The sequence below is a fragment of the Perca flavescens genome, chromosome 22, assembly GCF_004354835.1.
Source record: "Perca flavescens isolate YP-PL-M2 chromosome 22, PFLA_1.0, whole genome shotgun sequence".
Lineage (NCBI taxonomy): Eukaryota > Metazoa > Chordata > Actinopteri > Perciformes > Percidae > Perca > Perca flavescens.
In genome coordinates, this window is record NC_041352.1 from 8,146,784 (window position 1) to 8,166,725 (window position 19,942).

The 19,942-nt window shown below is 39.7% G+C and overlaps 1 protein-coding gene across 1 annotated transcript in view; it reads right to left on the reverse strand.

Annotated features, from left to right (window-relative positions):
• The window catches only part of prkdc (protein kinase, DNA-activated, catalytic subunit), a 56,974-nt gene extending 43,394 nt beyond the window's left edge, over window positions 1–13,580 (reverse strand). Inside the window, exons 1-29 of the mRNA XM_028569037.1 lie at window positions 13,283–13,580; window positions 11,600–11,676; window positions 11,414–11,518; window positions 11,221–11,295; window positions 10,692–10,800; window positions 10,479–10,591; window positions 10,186–10,285; window positions 9,980–10,035; window positions 9,599–9,629; window positions 9,360–9,517; window positions 9,086–9,232; window positions 8,671–8,835; window positions 7,893–8,061; window positions 7,509–7,558; window positions 7,272–7,376; window positions 6,822–6,971; window positions 6,439–6,548; window positions 6,074–6,233; window positions 5,585–5,671; window positions 5,316–5,435; window positions 4,519–4,678; window positions 4,265–4,377; window positions 3,252–3,339; window positions 2,954–3,117; window positions 2,665–2,817; window positions 1,436–1,543; window positions 1,035–1,261; window positions 828–922; window positions 371–473 (exon numbers count right to left, since the gene is read on the reverse strand). Of these exons, the coding sequence (XP_028424838.1) occupies window positions 371–473; window positions 828–922; window positions 1,035–1,261; window positions 1,436–1,543; window positions 2,665–2,817; window positions 2,954–3,117; window positions 3,252–3,339; window positions 4,265–4,377; window positions 4,519–4,678; window positions 5,316–5,435; window positions 5,585–5,671; window positions 6,074–6,233; window positions 6,439–6,548; window positions 6,822–6,971; window positions 7,272–7,376; window positions 7,509–7,558; window positions 7,893–8,061; window positions 8,671–8,835; window positions 9,086–9,232; window positions 9,360–9,517; window positions 9,599–9,629; window positions 9,980–10,035; window positions 10,186–10,285; window positions 10,479–10,591; window positions 10,692–10,800; window positions 11,221–11,295; window positions 11,414–11,518; window positions 11,600–11,676; window positions 13,283–13,445 (3,461 nt within the window). The 5' untranslated portion in view covers window positions 13,446–13,580. The remainder of the gene's footprint in view (window positions 1–370; window positions 474–827; window positions 923–1,034; window positions 1,262–1,435; window positions 1,544–2,664; window positions 2,818–2,953; window positions 3,118–3,251; window positions 3,340–4,264; window positions 4,378–4,518; window positions 4,679–5,315; window positions 5,436–5,584; window positions 5,672–6,073; window positions 6,234–6,438; window positions 6,549–6,821; window positions 6,972–7,271; window positions 7,377–7,508; window positions 7,559–7,892; window positions 8,062–8,670; window positions 8,836–9,085; window positions 9,233–9,359; window positions 9,518–9,598; window positions 9,630–9,979; window positions 10,036–10,185; window positions 10,286–10,478; window positions 10,592–10,691; window positions 10,801–11,220; window positions 11,296–11,413; window positions 11,519–11,599; window positions 11,677–13,282) is intronic.
• Window positions 13,581–19,942: the final 6,362 nt, after the last annotated feature.

Consider the following 19,942-nt stretch of genomic DNA (forward strand, 5'->3'; position numbering starts at 1 on the left):
TATGTGAGACTAGCATCTACTGTTAGCTACTCTGCTGTGCTGTGGAGTAATGTCTGGCTATGTGAGAAAAGCGTCTAGCAACGTTGTTGTGAATGCTGCGGTCTCAGCCTGGCAACCCCCGTGAACTTCGAGTCTGGGCAGGAGGGGGCGGGGGAGACGACTCCAGTATTTTGAATTGGTAGTGCAGTAACTATTTTAACCGCTTGCTGCCAGTATTACATACAATATTACATATTGCACCTTTAATATACACAATTTAGCTCAGCTGTTGAATTCCATTTTAAAGCGACTATAGGTAGAGGTAAAGTAAAGGGAAGTGTCGTAGCTTAAAACAAAATCCAAATGATACCCATGTCCACGGAGTACCAACCTTGGGACGCGTGTCTTTGCACTGTGCTGATTGAGACTGGCGGCCTTATGATTGATGATTCTTTTCAGATGATCAATGGCACTGCAACACTGCTGCAATGTACCTGAGGATGGAAGAGTGGCGATAAACAGCTTCATACCTTTTTTGATAATTAAATTTAAAATGTTCCGTTAAAGCTATAGTGCGTAGTTTTTGCCGCCCCCATGAGGAATTCTAAGTAATTTCAGCTTTTCTTAGACATAGGTAGGGGGGGCGCCAAGGAAAAAAGGTTGGGAACCACTGCTATAGGGAATATTAGTGGAAAATTCACTTTCATTTGCCAACAGCTTAGTCGGAATATTGTCTTTTTCGGAATAAGGGCAACAAACTGAATATTGTTTGCATGTAAACATAGTCATTGATAATGATATGAAAATCTGAGTTTCCTGTCTGAAAGCTAAAGTGGAAAAACAATTACCCATAGATCTCTCATCTGAGTGTGCAAGAGCCAGACTTTCGACAAATATGACGAGAACTTCAAAGATAAACTGCTCCACCAAGGCCCCTTCCTCCCTGCAGGGACAAATAGTCAACAGCATGGAGCAAATACAGTACAGCTGTCCCAACAAGGTGGTAACATCAAACCATTTTAACCTGGGGCTCCACAGAGACTAAAGTATCGTACCTGAATTGTCTGTAGATGCTATTAAATGCTAAGGCCGCACCAAGCCTTTTGAATCCATTGGGGTGGAGAGCCAAGCTGTAGATACGCTTAAACAAGGACTTCATGTTAGTAGGGCTCTTCTCTTGCTGCTTGGGGGTAGTTTGTTTGATTGACCATTTGACAAACTCTTCAATGCAGCGGGCACAGAAGTCTCTAAGAGTGCTATCCATTGGGTCAACCACACCGTCCTGGCGAGAAAAAACAAAAAAACCAAATACATCAATGTATGTGTTTCAAATGGCAGAAAGGAGACAAAGTGACGTCTAGAATCCCATTGAGAAAAGGTTTGAGTAATATTTACTGATGCATGATCTCAAGTCTTGTTTGAATGTTTGGTCTATGAAGCCCTCCATACCACTTACCATAATGGCCTCCAGAACAGCGACTGTATCTTGGCTCTCAAACTTCTTGTTGTTGGTGAACCAATGAATCAGCTGCATAACCAGCGGCTCAAAGAGCTGTCTGGTCACCTGGTAAAAAAAAAAAAAAAATTCTAATTCATAAACATTACTGTAGTCATTATCAAATACCATCCGTCCCTCTGTAAGAACCAGGCTCAGTGTGTTCCCTCACTTGCTTGTGTGCAACGCTGACTCAGGCTGATAATAATAATAATACATAGGCAAAATACACCAGGAGTTATTATAAAACTGACATTAACCAACTGGAGGCTGGTGCACTGTACATGAGATGTGAAAGATGCAATTTTTAACATTTGTAACTTCAGCAGCTAAGACAACAAGTGCACTCAACATTTTGTTCAGTTTTTAATATTTAAAATTGTTTAATTCTGACATTCCAATCATAAATGGCCCCTACCAAAACCATAAAAGCAACACTAAAAATCACTCACAATTACAGAGTTTTTCCTTCCATTATAAAACTTTACAAGCCGTTTTGGGCACCACATAAGCCGAACAAATGTAAAATCAATGTGAGCATAAAAACTAACTAAATGACTTTTCTCAGAGCTAATGATCGTAGTGGGACTCCAGTGGACTTCTTTACCAAGTTTTGTCGTTAAGCTTTTTATGTGTTATTTATTTATTATCTGCTCTAGCTTTTCCAATGTTTTAAACACAGATATGATAATAATAATGGTCCAAAATGATGTGAAATTGTATTTTTTTTTTATTAAAAAACACAACATTTTCTTGTGGGAGGACCCCTAAACCCCTGCCCAATACATGCACCCAAGTATTCCCAAAATGTAGGGGAAAACACTGCCATTATATGCTAGTTGCTACTTTTTTAAATGTATGTTTACCTAAAACAGTGTGTCCATGAACGACAAATATTCCTATTCCTGGTTTTTTCATTATTTTGTAAAAAGGGTAAAGGAATACAGCTCCCTTGACAGTTTAGTTGAATACTACCATATGATAAAATAAATGATCTAAACGACATGGTAACTACATCCGTAAACTCCCATCAAGTATCTGTAAAACTCCCAAATAATCTCTTGATTTCTTCAGAGAGATAATTAACATACTTCTCTCCCTTTCTGGAATACAATCTCTCCAAATTCCATGATATCTAAGGAGTTTTTTTTTTTTTTTTAAATGGGAATTTAGCTTGAGGTCATTCATACCTGATCCACATCGCAGGCCAGACGCAGTAGCACAGGAAACAACCTCTTGTGCAGCTTGTACATCGGCGGCAACCTATTCTCCCCCTCAACCATCTGAGCACTCTTTCCAACCATGTAGACCACCAAGCTGTGGAGAAGCTCACAAGCTGCTACCTGCATCACAAGAGAAAGTGGATTCTAATAAGTTGTTTTTCATTGGAGGACAACCCCGTGATCACATCTAAGTTTGCATTGAAATGAGTTTGACTGCCACTGACGAGTGGCAACTCTTCGATGTTAGAGGACATACTTTGGTTTGTCTGTCACTCGTCGACAGAGCCAGTTCACTGATGTGAGGCAGAAAAGGGTCGAGGTAGATGACTGGCTTCATATCGGCGAACGGCACTGCGAAGCTGAGCCTTTTCTCAGAATCCCAGGCGACGAATTTCTTCATCGTTTCCTCTGATGAGACCCCTAAATGTGAAAATAAGAAGCTTATGATCAACAAACGCAGCTAATTTCTCTGTTTACAGTCACGTGTCATGGCCCAAATACCCACAATGTCCGTGTTAAATTGAACGAGACGGGTTGGTTATGGAAATCCTCACCAGTTACGAGGTTTCGGTTCAGCTTTCCTCCCAGGTGACCGAGCAACTTCACCACCCTGAGCCTCACCGTGACAAGAGGAGCATCTTCCTGCATTCACATAGAGGTAATCAGTAACTCTAAGACAGGACTTCTCAGGGATATGAAGCAATTGCCCTCATATCAAATATAATATTATTTGATATATATTCAATTTATGTGCTGTACAACAACAGGCATTGATCCTGAAGTAATTCAGCTTTATAAGAGATTAAATTAAAAACTCCCGCAGGAACCCCTCAGTCATTTTGGGGGTATGTAAAGTCCTACAGACATCAGACACAGCATGTTCTCCTCCTCCTGTATTTGCATTGATCCATTCATTTGTATGATGTACTAATGCAGTGAACCCCTATTCTGTGGACTGAAATAAAAAGTACCTGCTGCTATGCAATAACTGCAGCTAAATTGTGACGATTATAAAAGATTTTACTCTGATTTGTGGGGATAGTGAGAGGCCACGGAGGGGAAACTCTGGAAACATAAGAGGACAGAGGGGGAGAGATATGGGCTGAAATATGTGCCACCAGAAACTGAATTTGAATCATTTATATTTGAATTTGAATTGCTAAACTTGAATAATTGCATTGAAAAACTGAATTTGAATCACATAATTTGAAATTGTATTGTTTAATTTGAATCATTGCATTGAAAAACTGAATCTGAATAGTATAATTTGAAATTGAATTCATTAGTTTGTAACTGAATTCCAATAAAATTTGATCTTCACTGAAAATTCAACTCTCTATATATCCTCACATTCAGTTCTCACTATTCAGATTCAGATCAGTAAATTCAATTTCAAGTTACTGAGACAGACATCTGGGTACTTGGAGGATGAAGGAAGAGCAATCAAGCTTCAAAAACATTAGTGCCGTTAAAAGGAATTTGCTTATTATCGCCTTAATTTAGCCCTGACTACTGCAGAGTAAGATACTTTACAACAATACTGTCTTCCCACTTTCCCATCCAGTACCATGGTGAGCTGGTTCGATTGTTTCAGGAGCCTCGTCATCACTCGGCTGTATCCTCTGTCTGTATTTCTTGAAGACACAGAAGACATCACCTCCCAGTTGCTGTCCTCTTTGTCTGAAGACAACAACATCTGAATCAGACTTTTTTTTTGTATATTTGGCTCATATGGATTATCTTGATTTACTTAACAGAAATTATCTCAAATGTAACCAATTGGAAGTGCTTGACCTCCCCCTGATAAGATTATGGGCTTACTGTTGCTGGAGGTGGTTTTCAGGTATCCATCCAGAAGAGGAAGGATGTTTGTGTAGCAGTGCTGCATAGTCTCCAGAGGAATGTGGGAGGACCAGTCCTCCAGGGCATCTAGGGCTACGTTGGCCAAAGGAACATGGCTCAGACCCAACTTCAGAGCCGCCTACACACACACACACACACACACACACACACACACACACACACACACACACACACACACACACACACACACACACACACACACACACACACACACACACACACACACACACACACACACACTTAGGGTGTTTTAGGGTGGTTCAGACTTGCGAAGTACACATAGTTGGGGTGGTTTGAGGTCAGATCATGTTGTCACCACAAACAAACCGCTCCAGAATTTGAGTGAAAGCGTACCGAGACGAGCGGTTTGGTCCATTTTTGGTGTGCATCCTAGTGTGATTGCTGCATCGCACCTGCCCAAACAAACCGCACCAAGGGGGAACACAAACTCTAGTGCGACTCAACTGTTCAACTAAATGAGGCAGGTTTGAAAGCCCCCTAAATTGCAGCATGGTATATGGGCATATTTTTTTTTATGCAAATTGTAATTGAAATTCTGTTTTTCTCATATTACATGAGTGACTCTACAATTTTTTCCACATACCCTCCTGGCAACTGGAAAAGAAGCCGCTGAGGTACAACTACCCTTGGATGTGAATAACTGCACTAAACCCCCTACTGTGCATCTGCATTTTATCTTCATCCATCCTTACCTAGCTCTCAAAAACACAAGGACACAAATGAAAGGATCCCACCTCCAGAGCAGGACAGTAGGCCTTGATGTCCAGAGCCACGATGCTGTGGTGCAGCGAGAGGACAAACGTCAAGCAGGAGGCCAGCAGCTCATCTTTGTACTGCTTCATTCTCACACACACCTAGGGAGAAACCACATGTCACTTACATGCCCTACATATTAAATTCCTCAGTAATTCTCATTTTAATTTATTATAGATAGATAGATAGATAGATAGATAGATAGATAGATAACATATTACAATATGGGAATATTGTAAAGAGAAGCTACCTCTTTTCCAAACTTAGAAAAGAGTGCAAAACAAGCACTTTTCACTGTGTCACTCTGGGTGGATGTAGAGCATCTTTGGCCAACTCCCTGTTCAAAAAACAGAGAAAAAGTAGGAATGTCACCCAAGTTGAATACATACAAGTAACATCCAAGTAATACAAATCTGAGTTTGTTCAGCCATAATGTTCAACTCTGCTTATATCCTATACGGAGCTTACAGAACATTCATTCTTTTAGTCCACCTGGCATCATACCCACCGCCGTGATACAGTATTCCTTTTATTAAGTGTCCTAAATATGCAATAAAAAAAGCTGAGCTGCATTTATTAAGTAAGACCAGGTGGGAAACAAAATTTGATATTCCTCCAACGAGATCTATTGGTAGAGTGCCCAGATCATTTTTCCAAGTGCCCTGACATAGAGTCCTGTGCGATGGCAAAAACGATAAATGGGATGACAGACGATGCTTTGTACTAGTGGAAATATTACCTGGTAGTACTTAATTCTCTTGGCAATTTTCATGGTGACAGAGAGCAGCTTGTAAAAGCCGCTGACGAGTGGGTTTCGTATGGAGTGGAGGATAAGTTCGTGGCTTAAGTGATACATCCAGGACTGAAAATACTCCACGTGTTTATTCAGCAACAACTCGCTGCAAAAAAAGGGAAAACTGTTTTTACCCGAGACTTGACATCTCACATGCTTAAAATGAACTATCAATGTGCGAGAAAACAGAGTATGTTCAATTTAAAAGGTGATATCAGGAGCATGCAGGTTTCACGGAGTTGAATTTGACACTTTTTAAGACCATTGTAACGTCTGGTAGACTGATCCCCCATGTGTGTTGTCTCCATCACCTGCAGAAGTCAACCAGGTTGATGAAGGCAGTGAAATCTTTGATCTTATTGGGCAACAGATGAGCTGTGGGGTCGGAGGAGGGGAGGACATGGGCCGCATCATCCGGAGCCTGCCAGACGAGGAGGCATGGGTTAGGGATCAATGGACAGAAAGGCTTTTGAAGAACAACTGAATAATGTTAAAACTCAAACTGCCAATAGCAAGTATCCAAGAGCTTTGACATTCATTCAGGATGTTTCATTCCATCGAAAAGAATGTTCTTAATTATTATTTTAATTTTCTAAAATAACTGGGGAAAGGTGTCTGGGACATAATCATAATGACTGAAACAATATCCACATATCTTGTACAAAAGCCAATCAGATTATGTGCAGGATGTCACCTCCTCTCCCGTTGTCACTTTGTGCACAGACAAGTCCAATTTTTCCACAATTCGCAGAATCGATTTCACCAACTCGTCATAAAGCAGACGGCTCAAAGATATGAGAGCAGGGTTCTGACTTTCAAAAGCTCCATCCAGAAATCCTGAATCCTGCAAGGGACGACACAAATGTAACACGAAAATCAAATATCGAATTTGTAATTCAAATTGCAAGACCCTGAAAGTACTTTTGTACAATTATAATGTACAGTACAGTAGCCACAAATGTTCAAAAACATTTTACAGTATCACAGTTGTACTAGTCCCAACTAGTGTCTTCAAAAGAGATGCTCAGGGGCTAAATCTTATGTAACGTGGAATATAAAAACAGGCTGTACCAAACAAACCTGCTGAAAGAAAATTTTCCATTTCTCAAATTTGACAACTTAAAACAAATTAACATAGCTGTACCTTCAGCAGATCACAGTCCAATAGGCTTTTAAACAGGGCAAGATAGTTCTGACTAGATGGAACTTTCCACTTTCCAGTACGAACTTGGGAAGTCTCATCTTTGTCCTGAGAAAAAAAAAAAAGAACAAAAAAGGCATATTTCTCAGCGCAGTAAAAAAATAAATAATAATTGACAGCAAATAAAACATTCAGCTGAGTAAATTCAATCATGACAACATTTGAAAACATGCGCCTGACCTCAGACGGCATGATGGGTTTGGAGCAGACACGAATCAAGCCCTGGTGCACTGAAAAAAGAAGCAAAAGTGAATGCTTTAGCAGATGTAATGTGCAATCACGTCGCAGATAACCAGCATGCTGTAAAATTCAGACTTTGATGTCAAGTTCTGTTTTTACTGTATATAAGGGGCCACTATTACAGTCTGTTCTCTTATTTGTGCACTGAATCAATTCTTGAATCAATGAAAAAACATTTAAAAGTAAACTGGTTAATACACATTATTTCCCAGATTAAACCCTCTACACGCATCTTCCCAACAGTATCTGATAAAGGGCAGTGTTCCGTTTCAAAACACCATGATGGCCTTTAGGTAGCATGTGCTCATGATCAGATGGACGTACCCACAGAGCTGATAAAACTCCACAGCACCGGTCCTTTAGAGGCCACGGCCACCAGCACCTTTAGGATGGACCTGCAGCAAGCAGTCTGCATTCTCTCGCTGTACTGGGGGAAGCTGTCGATCTGCACCACCAGGAGACGCTCCAGCAGTGGTGTGTACACCTCTGGAATCTGACACCGTGGACACAAAGCACCAGCTCAAATTAGACAATCATTCGGGTAAAATGAGTACTTCTTGCTACTGTAGGATATTATGGTGTATATAGGCACATACAGATAAAATTGAAACTCTATGGGGCTTGCCATTAGAGCCAGACCGATGAAGGATTTTTAAGGCCGATATCGATACTGTATTTGGTGAAATCCGATATTCCGATATATTGGCCGATATATATTTAAAAAAGAAAATAATCCAGAAACGCGTAACAAAACAAACAGATTTCCCTAACATTAGTTATTTGTAGTTATTTATGAGTCCTCACTAAAATAACATGATAATACAGTTTTTATTGTCACAACAGAACAGAGGAACATCAAAATATATTAAAGTTCTGATAAATAAAATGTATACAAATACAAACTTAAGATATGAAACCTAAAGGGTATGCAACGCCAACACTCATAACATGGTTGAAGGGGGTTTAGTCCGTTTTTATTTTATTTTTTAAACATTCATGTATCGGCCATTATAAATGCCAATACCGATAGTTTGGAAAATGCCTAATATCGGCCGATAATATTAGGGCTCTACTTGTCATACTGATTTTGTGAGTCTGTTACCTTGTCCAGGTGAATCAGGACACTCGCTATAGAGTCCAGGAAGCTGGGCAGCTGGTAGAAGCTTTCGTCTTCCCCATCAGACTCAGTCAGGTACATCTGCTTACAGCGCTGAATCAGCTCGGTGTACATCAAGTCCACGTCTTGCGGGCAAACTTTCTTGCATGGCTACAGAAAAAATAAATAAAGATTTTGTATTAACAACAACAGATTTGTTTTAAGACGGTCTAATGGATTACACAGGAAACCAAACATGATGCAACGGAAATACAGAGCATTAGTAACAAGCGACTGATGGAAATGTAGATCATGTAAATCTAGACTCAAGCAAATCTAAAGTGCATGTGCACAAATGTATCGTCACATAAGTCTTGGCTTTTACGGCTGTATTTAAAGCAAACAAGGCAATTAAACTTACGCCTGCAAAGAATCCATATCCTCGTATGGCAATGGACAGTTCCTTGTGTGTCGAGTCCATGGTCTTAATGATGCCGCAGAACTTATGCATGAAGAACTTCAACTTGCTTTTGTGCTCCTCAATATTATCTGCCACCAGCATTGCAACCTTAAAATGATAAAAAAAAAAAAAATGTACAGTAGTGGTGTATCAAAAGCAGTTTTAATTTCATCATGGTGCTAAGGTGTCTCACATGTTTTCTGTCCCTGTGTGGAAAAAGCTTTGAAGTGTTTACCTGTTTGAGGAAGGCCTCGAGTGCATAGTAACTTGTCTTCTTCATCTCAGCGTTGATGTGTCCACAGAGCTTGGACATGACCTCAAACAAAGCTCGGTAGTGGTCCATAAGGCAGCTGCTGAACTGGGATGCATGTCTGGCAAACAATCGGAGCCCAGCTGTTTAAGAAACAGAGTCAAAGAGGTTATCGTTCTCAAGGACTTTTATCATGAAGTTGCTATAGAAATAGCAGGCCTTACCAAATGTGACAGCATAGCGGCTCATTTCCATCTACAACACAAAATGGGAACGCAAGGAGTCATGTTACATAGCATCACATTTAATGTAAAAGTCAATCACAAAACATTTATTTTTTTAATTATTTATTTGATAAGGACAATGCACATTAATCAACATTTCTGTAAATGCGCCAGTGTTAGCCAGACGACTCATTTTTTAACTGCTGTTCTAGTGACCTAGCAACAATCCGGATGACTCGCTACGACCGACATATTTCAGTTGGTACCAAAAAAGTACTGCATTTTGATACCCAGCTCTACACATGTCTTGTACACTCCCCTCGCCATGCAGGGCACTCCAACTAGAAAGTTTTGTTAGATAGTTAAGACATTGGCGTTTACCTGGGGGGTGATTGCCTTCAGGGCATACTGAAAAATGTCCTTAGATGTTACTGGGTCTGCAAGACAGAGACACACCAATCATGCACCTTCCATGCACTAATCACAGAAACAGCATTTAGATTAGTTTTTGTTGTGTATGTGAAACAAATGGATATAGCAAAAACACGGACACACACACACACACACACACACACACAAAATCCCACCTTCTTCCATGGTTTTAGCGAAGTTGACCATTAGAGCAGTGATTCCTCTCAAACATCCAGCGACAACAAAGAGTTTGGGTTCCTTTGTTAAAGAGGTCATCTAAAACAAAAAGGTTTAATAGCCGCATCTGAATACACACACATTTAACCGGCTGTGTTGTCACAGAATCAGAGAAACTCTGCCTCCACAATCACAGTATAGTATAGGATTTTACCCAAACATCGCCCATACAACGAATCACAATTTCCTCTTCATTTTTTCTATAGCAATACCACATCCTCTGTAAACATACCTGTTCTTTTAGCTCCCCTAGGTAAGCTTTGTAGAGTTTGTCAGAGTTGCTGACCATCTCGCTGGGGTGAACCTCTGCAAGAACTCCCAGCAACTCGTAGATTTTACCGAGGACTTATTACAAAGATTAGACAAAATGTTTGTGTCATTTACATATCCATTGCCTGTCTAAAGTCATTCTCATCACGGTTTCAGGCACCACAGGAAGACTCACCAGAATCGGGTAGTTTGGTCTTCTGACAGAGCTCGCTGTAATATCTGTTGAATATTTCACAGATTTGAAGGTCTGCAGCCACACTGGACGCCTTTGTTTTTTGGAGAACCTGTGGAGAGTATTTAACAAGAACAAGGTCTAAACAGCATATACAAGCCACTACTTTTTAAGTCTATATTTGTATATATGTCAACAGCGGATCCCGTCTTTCGGGTCTGAATGCAGTTGCAGTCTATATCCACGACGTTCCACTTCCGGGATTGCTCTGGTGCTGCCGGAAATTCCGCCCGATCATGCTTAGCGCCGCCCGTGACGATTGCGATTGGGTTAATGTAATGTACTAACAGATAATGTAATGTAAAGTAATGCCAATAAACCAGAGCACGTTTTTCTCCCAATCCGGAATGTTGTATGGACTAGCCAGACCCTCCTCCGCAGCGCTGTGGAGGAAGGTCTGGCAAAGCGAGACTAGAATGCATACACTCGGCCTATGTTAAAGAAAATATACCAAATGCCAAGAGAAACCAACCTTAATGAGGAGCTCCAGCACCGCAGTCCTACACTTAGCTATTTTTTCCTTTGTATACACAGCCATGCATGTGTGCTGCACAGAAAGAGAAGTGGAGAGAATGAATAACATAATTCATTTGTGGAAATACATTTAAACCCTGACTCCCAAAATATAAAACATAATTTAAAGTGGTTCTAAATGGGGAACTTACTCTTATGTCAATAGCATAAGTCTTCTCCCAACCTTTGACTCTTGGCGAGACCTTGTCCAAGAACTTCTCCAGAAAACCCAAGATCTCAACTCGGGTGTCCCGAAACTGGAAGTCAGATGGTTCTTTCAGAATAAAAACTTTTCAGTGTACTACATTATTGTTCACCAGATGTTCCTTGATATCTACCTCATCTGATGCCAGGGACTTCCTGAGGAAGCTGAGCAGTCCATAGTCTTTTGAGAACAGTAAGGATGTCTGCAAAGCTTTAAGATGGAGACGCAAAGATGGAATCAGAAGAAAACAGTAGTATTTGTTACACATACAGACAGATACTTACAGTATGTGTATTGCATGTGTTAAAGGTGCCCTGCCACACAAAACCGTTTTTACTTGCATTTTTTGAAATATGTTGTTGGTCCATATGTGTTTGTGTTATGTCGTGAATGTGAAAATGAACTGCTACCTCCTCTGTCAGCTCTAGCCACTGAAAATAAATAAGCTGAGAAATCAGGCCAATTACAAAAGCTGCTCAGTTTGACGTTGTGTTGCCTGAGCTCATTACTATTCATGAGCTCGCTCAGTTGGGCTGGGTAAAGGATTCTGACAGCCAGGCTCTCATTGGCTGGCTGTTAGCCAATCAGAGTCAAGCAGCTTAGCTCGTTGAATATTAATGAGAACTGGCACAAATCGAGCTGAGTCTTCCTGCAGGCTTTCTATACCACGCTAGAATGGCTTGAAACAAGGTAACCAAGGCATTTTTTCCACAAAAAATGTTACAGAGTCCATGGTAGAACTTCAGACATTACCACAAAGTAATGAAATACGTATTGCAGGGCACCTTTAAAAATGAATTATTCCGTGCAATTTTAAAGCCTCTATCATTGACCCTTTGCTACTGCATTCCAAGACTAAACACCACCTGTGTTACTAATGTGCTATAACTAAGAAAATTAGTTGATCAACGTTCTATGGACCTAAAACTATAATCTAGAGATTGGGAAGAACACTGTAGTTGGAGCGAAGTTGGGTGGAGGGCAGGAGAGGGATTTGGAGTTGGCTTTTTTAACATTCATGCATAAACAGGGAGTGACTCTGTAGTTCTAACTGAGGGAGAAGCACAAACTGTAAATAAATAAATAAATAAATAAATAAATATGATGAATAAGATGGGAGAAGATGCTTCCACCACTTAGGTGCCAGGATGCTGAGTGGAGCCCAGAAAGAGAGATGACAAGGCTCATCGGTCGTGCTTGTAATGTGATGATATGACCATATATGCTATGTTTTGCGATATGAACTACAGAGTGAATCCCCCTGAGGAGAAGGGTGTTATGGAGGGAATCTGCGGTCGGTACAACATCCTGCAGACTTCTGAACCCTCTGGTGCAGATCCACTAAAGTATTTGAATACTGAAAGACTTAATGCTTGGTTAATGACTAGTTAATTAATGCAGATTTCCAATGAAGTTGTGGCATTAACGTTAGCCTCTTGAAAGATTTGCTTATTGTCAAAAAAAAAAAAAAAAAAATACATTTAATATTGTGTTCTGACTGAGCGTTACCGCCCACTACGGACATAGTTTTGGCGGAAGATCCTGAATTGACAGGCAAACGAATGAAAAAAAAAGAAATAATAATAATAATAAAAAAAAAACGAAATATGAAATTATTTCTGCATGACGAATTGATAAGTAGCTTCTAAAAAAAAAACAGGTCACCTTATGCTACAAGGTGTTTGACGCTCGTCAACAACAGAAGCATCATTCACATTAACTTGCCAGATTGTGAATGGAGTTTGGCGCGGATTCAACGCGTCCCTATGAGACATTGAGAAGAGTAAACGTCACTTGACGGACTTCATTGTCTTACCAAGTTCATTCTCGGTTGGTGTTAGCATGCACTCCTGTCCCAATTCACCGACAATATCGTGACATGTCAACGCTGCAGCTCGGGTGTCTTCACACGAAAGTGATTCATGAAGTTTCAGGAGAAGCCCTTGAATGCCTCCAGCAGCGGTGCTGTCGGAAGACATAACTTAACCGCAGTACGGATCTAAGCTAACATTAGCTTCACATTAGCCACATTACTTTCTATCATAAGAGAAAGAACTCTGAACTAGCTAAACAACACAGACACGCCAGGAAACAGCACAGCACAGCCATTCATTAAAATCGTCAAGCACATCAGAATTAGAAGGACAGGATACATTTGCTTCAAAATAAAAGCTCCAATGATGACGTCCCATGGACTTTAGTTTATTACTGTGTGGCTAACTAACTAAAAGCCCTACTTCTGCACTGTGGCGGTATATCTACTATATCTACACCTCTTTCTAATTTGGAAGAACAAACTGCTGGACGTCTCATTGTTGATCGATAAAGAAGGTCATTATTATTTCTGCGTTGATGCTCGCGGGCTTGATGGTTGTCTTGAGTGTGATGAGTTTACAACGCCCTCTCCACTTGGTGTGTATTTTACTGCTTAGCTAGTTGGAAAGTTTTATTTTGAAGTGTTCACCGGAAAACGAAGCACGCTTTTTACATTTTTTTTGTATGAAAAAAAAGTTGTATTCTATATTATTAAACAATTAACATGAACAATTTATGATAATTTGTTAGTTCTTTAGTTTTGAAAATATTCGCCAGAAGTAGACTACTACTAGTCATGTCTGCATTGACGCTAGCTTGACGAACTTCATCTGTTGTAGTTCTTCACTTTGACCACAGGAGGGCGCGGATGATTCATGAAATATTTCTGATGACTTTATTGATCCCCAAGGGGAAATTCAAGATCCAGGTAGCTTAGACATCACACACAGCATACACACAGGCCTACATCATAAACACGATGATAAAATAACAAATCCACATGAATAATATGGACAATATAAGAAAAGATACTGAATAAAAAACACTGATACAGAGTGCTAGCGAGTACTAGTAAGCTCCTCCACTGGCACAGATAATAGACTCAACAGTTCTAAAAGTAGCATGTTTGCATGTTTGTTTGTTCAAGATCCGGTTTCAAGGTTGTTGTCGTTTTTTAATAATATAAGATACTGAGCAAATTAAAAAATTACAACAATTTTTTAGATGAATTAACATTCATAAAATAATATCTAGGAAGTAATAAACAGCTTACATGAAAAGAAAATGTAATGCAAAGGAACAAAAAGTATATTAAAACAATGACATACAATCAAGAAGTAAATAATAAAAAATATATATTTTTGATAGTATTTTGAAGTTTATGTTATAAAGTTTTGTAGCGTCCTCCGAGTATACACCACCCTCTCGTGGACACAGTGAGTCATTAAAACTGCACTCTAGCATCAAGCCAGACACAATTACATAGTAATATTTCTTTTACTCACGAATAAAACTTAGTTTGATGGATAATTAGATTTTCACTGGTTGATTTAACGTGTTTCTGGGCCATTCTGAGTTATTATTTATGTATTATTTATGTATTCTTTAGGAGGCGGGAGCTCCATCCACAACTAAAATCTAAATTTTTCGCTGAATTTCTTTTGAGTTTCTTTGAATTTCTTTTGCTATTTATGATACAGGATACTTGGGTGAATTAATAATGTAGGTTGTTATACCAAAGTAGGCCTACCTTATCCTGTGTAGGCCTAGATGTTAACAATACGCTACTTTAAGCCTTAATACAATTTAAACAGGTGAGTAAATCAAAAAATCCCCCTGTCCCCTGGTTATACCAAACAAAGCTTATACACACATTTGAGAAATGTTTTGTTGCAAATGCTATATAATTGTATTGTCATTAAACCAGGCTACAGAAACACGCGAACCAATTCACGATGTAGTTCGAAAAGAAAGTTCTGGTCCATTCCAGAGCGTCATATGACGATGAAAGCGCAGTTGACTCGATGTGGGCGGGGCTATTGATTCGAATGTGACGTTTTGCGTGACGTATCAAAGGCGTAAAATCAATCTATTCTCTCTGCGTTCTATCTCTATCTAAGCTCAATATCAACTCAGTGATCAATTCAGAGTTCAGTTCTAAGCGCTGAGAGAGCTTTATTGTCCCTCAAGGAGAAAGTTGATCTGCAGTTTTTTCAAACAATATTTAGAATCTTCAAATAGGCCAGTGTTGCCACTGACCAAAAGGGTTTTCAATTATTCTTGCACAATTACTGTAGCCTATATAATCTGTACGATCACACAGAAAGAAGAGCAGATATTTTTTTTACTCTCCACCGAGATTTAGACAAATTCTAATAGCATAATGCCCATACTAACTCTGGGTTTCATTGTGGGTACTTTAGTCACTAAAACTGTAAAAAGACTCCTGGAGCCATACTTAGAACAAGAAGAGAGTGGTGCAGATGAGGAAACCAGCCAATTATCTGCTGGTTCCACTGACCTTTATCTACCTGGAGATGGAGACAGTGGCGGCGATGAAGAGACCACGCTATTACCTGTTGGTCTCACTGATCTATATCTACCGGGAAAAGGAGACAGTGGCGAAGATGAAGAGACCAGGTCAATATATGTTAGTACCACTGATGTATACCTACCTGAAGAAAAAGAGAGTGGCGTAGATGAAGAGATCAGCTCATTATCTGTCAGTACCACAAATCTATATCTACCTGGACATGGAGCCAGTGGCGGAGATGAAGAGACCAGCTCATTATCTGTCAGTACCACAGATCTATATCTACCTGAAGAAAAAGAGAGTGACGGAGATGACGAGACCACACCATTACCTGCTGATCCCCATGACCAAGATAGTAGCACTCTAGAATCAGAGGCCAGCCCCAGAACCAGCGTTACTGGAGAAAGAATGGAAGACACAAGTGAAACAGATCCCTGCGGGAAGATTTGCAGATTTTCAAATAATTATAATAACTGTTGGATGAATGCGACATTGCAAGCTGCACTAAACCTTAACGTTGTGCATAACACATTCACACACCAACAGCCAGAGTCTTTGACACAATTATCAACAACACCATCATTCGCGGGACTGTTTCTAGAAGCCCTTAGAAGCCCAGGGAGGAGTTTCAGTCCAACAGAACTCTACAGGGTTTTAGAAGAATTAAGTGTACGAGTACCGCCATTGCGTTTATTACAGCATAATGATCCACTTATACTATTGGAACATTTATTGTTCTGGTTAAATCACTGTGGGATAAAAACAACTATTGTAGTGCAAGAAAAAAGCAGTTGTGAAGAATGTACATGCGAAACATGTAGCATCTCAAGGCTGGGCAGCGTTTATCTTTTACCCCCACCGAGCCAAGGCAAGGTTTTCGATCTCTTCCAACGTGATATCGAACAGAGCACAGGACCATGTGTGATATGTGGTTCCATAGTAGAGAGAAAAAGAGTTTGGAATGTCCCCGACATTGTAACCCTTTATTTGTCTCGAGTGGGCCATAACGGATCGGTACTCGGCAGCCCTGTGACTCCATTTCAATTTATAGAATTTCCTGTGGGAAAAAACCAAACGCAGATATACTCCATGTCCTCTGTTATTTGCAATGAACCATCCAGAGGGCACATCTGGTCGTATTTGTTTTCAGATTTTATTACCATTGAAGCTTACGATCATGATCGCATATCAATCGTATCAAGAAGCACGCCAGACATATACCGACATGGGATCATTTACCTCTATGAAAAGTTATAGTTTTGAAATTTCAATAAGTTTTTATTTTACTTTTGTCTCTGTAAATTATGGAGGGTGGGGCGCCTGGGTAGCTGACCTGGTAGAGTGTGACCAACTCTATGTGTAAAACAACAAGTCCTCCAAACTCAGGGGCGTCGGACTGGGGGGAAAAGGGGACTGGGTACCCAGGGCCCTCATGTGAGGAGGGCCCAAAAAGATGCTAGAATGAATAGCTGTGGATGCGGGGAGGGGCCCATAGAAAATGCCTACTAGTGGTGGTGGTAATATGACCATACAGTATATCTAAACCAGAGAACGTTGGTCACTGTATGGAACGTAAAGGTCGCGATTTTAAACACGTAACGTTGTTAAATGGTTGCAGTTTGGTTATGTTTAGGCACCAAAACTACTCGGTTAAGTTTAGAAAAGGATCATGGTTTGGGTTAAAAATCAGACTTTACTTCACATCCGGTTACTCACTTGATGCAGAACGTGATGAAGTAAAAAAAAAAAAAAAAAAGAATTACCACGGTCACAGTTATGTTTAGGCACAAAAACTACTACTAGTTAAGTCTAAAAAAAGATAATCGTGGTTTGGGTTACAATCAGACGTTACTTCACTCGAAGGTTGCTGAAGGTTACGCATGTGACGCTGAACGTGACGTTCCTTAAGTTAAAAAACTCGCCATTTACTTTGATTTCCAAACAGTACTCAATGTTATGACCTATCCACCACCCCCGCCTACATCCTTATGCGGAAAGTAATAACTACTCTGGCCACGAGAGGGCACTGCTTCTAGAAACGTAAATATAGAGATCGGAATTGCTGCTTGAACAAATGACCTCTGGGAGTGTTTCTCGGGGGAGGACAGTCTCCTTTAAATGGTCCCCGAGAAAGCTTATGTTATGATTTGACACTATCAACTAAATTGAGTTGTAAATTAGTGCGTAACATATTTTTCTATTAATGGACGTCCATTACATTCAAGCCATTCCCAAATGAGTTGATACAAAAATGATTAAGACTATCAGCTCCACACAACTCTCTCTGTATTTCTCAGTATGACCATGTTCAGAAAATGGTGTCATTCGCACGCAGAAGCTCTTCTGAAAAGTCCATCATGTTTTTTTAAACCTCTGTGTCCTCCTTGGCTACTATAACTGCTTGGAGGAGGGGGGTAGTTCGCGATCACGGAAGGCTTGTGTCATGTTGATGCGCCGACAGTGTTGTTGTCCGATATGACAATATGCCCGATATGAGGCAATTGTGGCACAGTGCCATATCCTGGAATGTCAATGTCAATGTCAAGTCATTTCATTTTTACTTTGTTTTTATTAGTTTTAACCTGGCAATATAGTTTTTCTTAAAGATTTTAGTTTTCATTTCGTTTCAGGTTAATAAAACTACAGAAAAGTAAAAGTCACAGTGGGCCTCTACTCCTCCTTGAAATGATTGGATAGAAGAGGTACACACCAGGCACAGGAACATCTGAAGCGTCCATTAGACACTACATTTCCTGCATATTTCTTTACAGTGAAAAATAAATAAAACAATAAATAAAACACTGATCCTTCCAGGATCTATCCTTCCTTTAGGGTGGCACAGTGGCTCAGTGGTTAGCAGCAAGTAGGCACTGCAGAGTTTGATTTGAAGAAATTACACTGCAAATTGTAATGTGTATAATTGTGTGTGACAAATAAAGATTTCTTCTTTCTTCTGAAAACATCTACAGCATTGTCATTCCCAAAAATAAAGTAGTGACAGTCTTAATAGAGCCCTTACAAGTTAGAAAAATAAAATGAAATGCTCCTCAGTAGGCTACCTGTTTTCTCTTATGCACCTCATCATAATAGACTATATACTGTTTTGTGCCATATGCTTTAAATGTTATAATAACCATAGAAAGAAGAGAGGACTAAGGGGAAATAAATGTATTAATAACTTAATGATAGAAGAAATAATTTTTTCTTAGTAAATAAAGGGGATAACATGCCATTCAGATATAGCTGAACCATAGACATCCATATATCATAGCAATGTATTCCAAGCACAAGCCTTATTTATTGTAAAATGAAAAGATTCACACATAATGTGCAATGGCCTTATGTGACTACACTACATTCATTTAACCAGCAGATGCCACTCATGTGTGTGTTACTTGCAACCTCCAGTGCTAGATTTATTTTCGGTGCACGTGGTTAAAAAGCCTCAAAGGTTAAAGACCCAATTCCTTTTAGTTTTTTGTTTATTTAGCATATAGGCTACAGTTGAGGCGTATTAACAGTAAAAGCCTATATAGGCCTTTCTCAGGAGAATGTCCCCATTTCCAACAGTTTCCTCCTCCAGAGAAACCAACTTTTGGCTGGAACACAGACTTGCTATTTAAGAAGGCATCTATATAAACTGCATAGATTTACAACCAAGGCAAACGCAATGAACTGTCTGCTGCCCCTGCAGCAGCAGAGCAATGTATCACTATCTCTGTTAAAATGCTAATCAGGCTACTTAATGCATCTTATTGAACTTTTATCAAGTCTGTTGTTTTAAAGGTGACGTATATGTTCCACAGATTTCAGGTTGTGTTAATAAAAACCAATTAAAAATACACCTGTCGTAAAGATATATTGTGTTCAGAATAAAAGTTTAGCAAGACAACCTTATGACAACCTTACAGGTTTAGAATATGGGGATACATATCGTAGTCTACGTTTTTTTAAATCAAATTCCCCTAATGTTCTGCGTTTGGATTTTTGTAAACGTTTTTTCAAAGTAACACCAACACATTGACATGTAGCAAATTGTTGTAAATTCCTGTCCAGGGAATTTATTTTGAAAGGCATAACCGGAGGTTCAACGATTTTAAGGGTTGCTTGACACTTTAAAACACCGGG